General features: G+C 47.8%; 1 protein-coding gene across 1 annotated transcript in view; it reads right to left on the minus strand.

Moving 5' to 3' along the window:
* The window catches only part of Coro1c (coronin, actin binding protein, 1C), a 61,938-nt gene that overhangs the window by 23,032 nt on the left and 32,562 nt on the right, over window positions 1–6,344 (minus strand). The window contains exons 3-6 of the mRNA XM_013014285.1: window positions 5,430–5,651; window positions 4,405–4,524; window positions 2,499–2,603; window positions 1,249–1,394 (exon numbers count right to left, since the gene is read on the minus strand). Coding sequence (XP_012869739.1) covers window positions 1,249–1,394; window positions 2,499–2,603; window positions 4,405–4,524; window positions 5,430–5,651 — 593 coding nt within the window. The remainder of the gene's footprint in view (window positions 1–1,248; window positions 1,395–2,498; window positions 2,604–4,404; window positions 4,525–5,429; window positions 5,652–6,344) is intronic.

A 6,344-nucleotide genomic window follows, 5' to 3' on the forward strand; every position in this document is an offset into this window, starting at 1 on the left:
ACTTTTAGTTTTCTGCATGTTCTCCTATTATTTTTAAAGATGCAAGTATCAGTTCTTTCATATTACCAAGACAACAACACACTTAAGTTCATATAGTTAGTCTGTTTATTTTTGGACAGTCCTGGGGCTTGAACTCAGCTGTGGTGCTGTCCCTCAGCTCTTCAGCTTAAGGCGAGTGTTATACCACTTGAGCCACAGCACCACTTCCCGCGTTCTGGTGGTTAATTAGAGATAGGAGTCTCACAGACTTTCCTGACCAGGCTGGCATTGAACCATGATCCTCAGATCTCAGCCTCTTGAGTAGCTAGTATTACAAGCGTGAGCCACCAGTGTCTGGCAAGTTCACATAGTTATGTCACACACCAGTACTCAGCATGATCACACATCTGTCAATCGCATACATGATTGTAAAGCTCTGGTGTTCACCAGGGCCGGTGGGCAGCCTCACTGTGGATCTTTTGTTGGGTGTGTGGGACAAGCCTACTCTGGAGGAAGCTCACTAGCATTATGATGAGAGGCAGAAACCACAACACAGCCCAGCTTGCCAATCCAGCCTCCTCCACCCCTGGCAGAAGCCTTGACTTCTCTACTTTAGGACACTCTTGGCTGGAACCTAGTTCTTTCCTCAAGGACAGGAATGCCACTGGGTTTCTATCCCAGGGCCTTCCCACCCACCAGGCCACGAGCCACAGCTTCACTCTGATCTTCAGGTTTCATTATTTGATTAAGTTTGAGATATACTTAATCAGCTCCATGTGCCATGTAACTGTTCCACTCTAGTAGTGAAGGCAGGAAAGAGATAATTCACTCCAAAACACACCCAGGTAGGAAGCCTTGCATTATAGAATTACTGGTACTGGCTAGAAGTCATGGTACAAGTGGTAGAGCACCTGCCTAGCAAGCTCAAGCCCCAAGTTCAATTCCCAGTACTACCAAAAAACAAAAAAGTCCCTCTCTTAACTGGGCACCAGTGGCTCACAACCTATAATTCCAGCTACTCAGGAGGCTGAGATCCAGAAGGCTGGGACCAAAGCAGAAAAGCCCACCAGACTCCATCTCCAACATAACCAACAAAAAGCTAATCTGGCAACCATGACTTGAGTGGAAGAGCACCCGCCATAAGGAAGCAAGCCCAGCAAGAGTGTGAGGCTCTCCGTTCAAACCCCAGTAAACGAGTAACTACTGACAGTCATACTGCTCCAGCACTCACTAGACGGGGTGGCACACCACAGCTAGAATATTCTTTACCTGGCAATCTCACATTTGTTGACATCCAGTCCCCTCTTGGGCATGTAGCCCATGCCCCTCTGTGGCTCCTTGCTGCTGAATGTGTTGAGGTAGTGCACATACGGGGACTCGTCTGTGATCTCGAAGTAGCGGATACTGCTGTCACCCTGCAAGACAGCAGACGCAGGCCTGAGTTCCGTTAACGACAAGCCTCGCTCAGCAAGGCATCTCTTCCATATCCAGCAGTCCTTTGGAGCTGACCTCGCTCCTCCCTCACAAGAGGCTTGCCTACACACATGACAGCTTCTTTCCTGGAAGACTTCCCTTCTAACCCCCACTTATCAGCCACGAGGGCACAGTCTCCACCACCTCCTCAGGGCTCTTCCTTTATCCTGAGCCTAGAAACCAGGTCAAAGTTAGGGTGACAACAGCAATGCCCCTGATAAACCAGTGCCGATGATCTGACTTGACCGGAGTGTGGTTTGGGACCTTAGGATTTGCTCACAGATCAAGGACATCAACACCAGACAACTAGAGGACAAGAGAAGATGACAGTTTTCTAACTAGAAATGTCCCTTTTTGTGAGTAGCCTAAAACTCAGAACAAATACTGTCTCGTTGCACTGTGGAAAATTCTATGATGATCTTGCTTAGAGTGGAAAGGTGAAGCCCGAGGCCTATCATAATCCAAGTATAAAGAACTGTCACATAATCATGCTAGCCTGCACACTGAGGGTGACCCTGTCTGGGGGAGAGGACATGTGCGTGTTCATGTGCATGCGCTTACGCACACTCACACAGACAAAAAGAATGGGGCAGTGTTATGCCCTCACAGAGCTCTTCGTTCTCATAGTCTCCATTTGTTCCGGTGATCTAAAACAATGGAGGAGAAGGCAAGCTTTTTATACCAATTGTTTTCTGAATTCCCAAAATGCGTTTCCTCCCTGTGTGAACTCAGATCTAAACCACCAATCATGAAGTGCGAGGATATGATTTTCATATCCTGGGTTCATTTTGAACCCAGAATGCCCCTCTGTTCACTGGACCACCTGAGCATGCAGATGACTGTTCTAATTGCAGCTAGGTCCAACCCTGGCTTGGGCCAGAGCATCAAGCACAGCCTGCAAGACTTAAAACGTCAAAACTGTTTTTATCTCTGCTGGAGATGACCAAGTTCCCAGACAAATTAAAACCTGCAAGTGCTACAACACAGGGTCCCTCTCCTCAGTCTCTGGGGTCCAGGCAGGCACTTGTCTTGAATCCACAGCCCACCTTTCCACACAGGTACACGACGCTGGTGTCGGGGTCATAGAAAGGCAGCAGCACCCCGTTGCTCGTGTCCATCTCGTGAAGTGCAATTGGTTCTTGCATGTTTTTCTGAAAATAAAATGTACACATGTGCGCATGTTTATAAAGGTCAACTCTTTTTGTGTATATGTGTGCCAGTGCTGGGGCTCGAACTCAGGGACTAGGCATGGCCCCTTAGCTTTTTTCACCAAAGCTAGTGCTCTATCACCTGATCCGCAGCTCCGTGTCCACTTTTTGGTGGCTAACTGGAGACAAGAGTCTCATGGACTTTGCTGTCAGGGCTGGCTTTGAAATGAGATCCTCAGATCTCAGCCACTTGAGTAGCTAGAATTATAGGTATGAGCCATCTATAATCTAATCTCAAAGACAATTATTTTTTCTTTTTGGTCGGTTGTGGGGCCTGAATTCGGGGCCTGGGCGCTGTCCCTCAGCTCTTCAGCTCAAGGCTAGCACCCGACCACTTGAGCCACAATGCTACTTCCGGCTTTTTCTGCTTATGTGGTGCTGAGGAATCAAACCCAGGGACTCATGCATGCAAGGCAAACGCTCTACCACTGAGCCACCTTCCCAGACCTAAAAGACAAATTTTTGTAATAACCTCATTATATATTCATGGATGAAGGAGTGATTTTCCTCTAAGAGAAATCTAAAATTTGAACAATGTACACATAATCTTCATACACGTAAACACTAGATATCAAGCTCACTGAAGACTGTGTGCATCTGACACATCATTAATGCACACACTGGTGTGCGTCCATGTGATGGTGCCCTTCTCCTTTGTGGCTGTTTCTCATTTTCTTAGGAATACTTTGTTTTTATTGGAAGTGGCGCTGTAGCTCAAGTAGTAGAGCGCTTGCCTTGAGTTGAAGAGCTGAGGGACAACGCCCAGGCCCAGAGTTCAAGCCCCACGACCGACAAAAAAAAAAAAACAAACTATATACTTTGTTTTTATTGTAAAATAAATATAGGTAGTTCCAAGTATACAATATGATATATAGAAAAAAATATATAGAAATATATATATGATATATAGAAATATGTATCATGATTATCATAATAATACATGCTACAAAAGTAAGAAAGCAAATGTAAATAACTAGCCAGGAGCCTGGTGGCTCACGCCTATAAGCCAAGCTATTTATGAGGTTGAAACATAAGGGCCAAGGATCAAAACCAGCCTGAGCACCAAAGTCTGTGATATTCTTATCTCCAATTAACTACAAAAGGCCAGAAGTAGAGCTGTGGCTCAAGTGGTAAAGCACCAGTGTTAAGTTTGAAAAAGCTACGGGACAGCACCCTAGGCCCTGACTTCAAGCCCCGGTACTAGCACAATAAACAAACAAACCAACAAACAAATAAACAAGAACAAATACTTGTAAAAAATGAAGAGACAAGAACATAAAAGCCATCCCATCTTCCAGAACGGTCTAGTCAGTACAAAGAGCAGCACCACAAGCTGCCTCCTTCTGTCTGTCTGTCTGTCTGTCTGTCACACACACACATACACACACACACACACACGTATGTGTGTGGAATGCATCATCCACACCACCCAGGAGTTCTCCACCTGTTAGTCCCAGTCACGAACCACAGCTCTTGTTTAGTTAGACATCTGATCGATCATTCACTGTGAAATACAACTCAGGGCAGAACTTAGTTCCCAAGTTGTCCATTCTTTTCTGAAAGCACAGTTGACACACGCTGCTGGGGAACACCCAGAATGCATTTTTGTGCATATAGTTGCCAGTGAGTCTCCAGGAGGAGGAGCACTTGACAGCAGTTAAGAACCCTGAAACCCATTTCCCAGCCCAGAGCCCTGCCTGGAGCACAGAGAAGGAGCAGAGCCGAGGGCTGGGAAGGGGCCTACCGGGTTCCAGAGTGCCAGCTGCCGCTCGCTCATGCGGCTGAAGCCGGTGGTGAAGACGTTGCCATCAGCCAGGAAGATGGCTCGCATGGGCCTGGCTCCTTCATGTGCTTTCTCCTTCTCCTGGGAGAGGGAAGAGAGGTGAAGAGGCCTATCATATCTCACACACCTGGACTGCAGGGGAAGGTGCATGGGAACCCCCACCCCCCCGCACCCCAAACCGGACCCAATTTCAGCCCCCTCCTCTGGATTCATGTGTGCTCTCCTAGGTGAGACCTCAGTGCTAACCAGCTCCACCCATTAGCGGACAGTGACACCAGCAGGCAAGAGCACCAGGATGCAGCTCAGATACAGGGGGCTCAAGGCTCTGCCAAGGGTGTGCTTCTCTAGATTCAAATTAGTCTACAATCTCACCCCATCACAGTTCACACAGAAGCCCAGCCTCCTTCCCTAAGCTCCTTGTTTAATGAGGGCAGGAGTTCCCAACCTTGGGCCAGGCAAGTACCAGTGGTCACTAGGCCTGAACCTCTATTCAGATGTCATGCTGCCAAACATATCACATCTCAGGAAGGGCCCTAGAGTATGGCAGAAGTGAGGCATGCTGGGACTAAACTCCGACTGAAGATCCCATGTCCACCTCTTTGTCAGGAGATGGGCTTTGTGAGGCCTGAATAGAGAACCCCACCCAGCTCTGAAAGGTACCAAGACAATACTCTTGGAGACAGGGAGAGGAATTAAGTCAACAGTTAGCAAGGCCAGGAATGAAGTCAGGCTTTGCTGGACCAAACTTGTAAACTCTTAAGGATGCCAGTGAACAGATCAAAACTGATCCTTCGTGAACATGGCCACCACTTGAGTGAGCAGAGTGGAATCTGGAAAGGAAAGTGACAGGGAACAGCCAGTAGCCTGAACCCGTCTCTCTCCTCACTCACCATTGGCACCTGCGCTCAGCAAGGCCCACTGAGCGGGGGGAACGCAGCGCGACTCATGTGCCACATGCACTGGGGTTTGTCCCAGACAATACTCACAGCAACAATCTCCTGTTTCCTGGGGTCGATGACTCGCACTTTCTTGTCTTTGGAAGCGGTACAGATGAGACTGCCATTGCGGTTCCAGCTCACGTTGTAGATCATGTCTGAGTGCATATCGTCCAGGTTGATCAGGGCTTCCCCCGTCCCCACGTTCCAGATGATAATGGCATTGTCGCAGCCTGCAACGAGCAAACCATGCCCCTGAGAGATGAGAAACACCTGCACAGCAAACACTGGATAAACTGTGAGCCATCGCGAGGACAAAGCAGATGCACGGGAAGGCAGGTGCTGAGGACAGGGGCGCTGCTTACTTGAGTCCAAAGTGACAATGGGAAAAGACTTACAGAATCAGACTGTAAAAGAAAACCTGTACCCTGTTAAGTTTGGCTTCATTGGAACAAACCAATCAACCAACCTCAAACAACACAAATCTACTTCAAATAGAATCCTACTTTTTGATGGCTAATTGGGCTAGTGGCCCCAAGTCATTTCAAGTTTCCTTCCCTAGTAAAAACAAGCACAGAATCCAATTCTTCTCTTTTCCCAAAGGAACTTTAGATGGCAGGCTTTTGGCATGAGCAATGCTGTGACATCTGACAACAGAGGAGGGGGCATGACAGATCTTCACACTGTCAAACAGCAGAAAAGGAGGCCAGGAGTGGCTTGGTCCCATGACAAGTGCAATCCATGAAATAGTCTGTGCATTCAGAAACCGAGCCCCAGAGAGGCTCATGGCCCTCCAGGATCATTAACTCCACCCTGCCGTCCAATTACAGTCACCCCAAGGCCTTCACAGGACACTAGAGTTCAGGAAGAAGCAAAATCAGAGAAGGGCACATGAAAAATGAATTTTTGCCAATAAAGCCACACACACACACACACACACACACACACACACACACACACACACAC

The sequence above is a fragment of the Dipodomys ordii genome, unplaced genomic scaffold, assembly GCF_000151885.1.
Source record: "Dipodomys ordii isolate 6190 unplaced genomic scaffold, Dord_2.0 Scaffold23, whole genome shotgun sequence".
Classification (NCBI taxonomy): Eukaryota; Metazoa; Chordata; class Mammalia; order Rodentia; family Heteromyidae; genus Dipodomys; species Dipodomys ordii.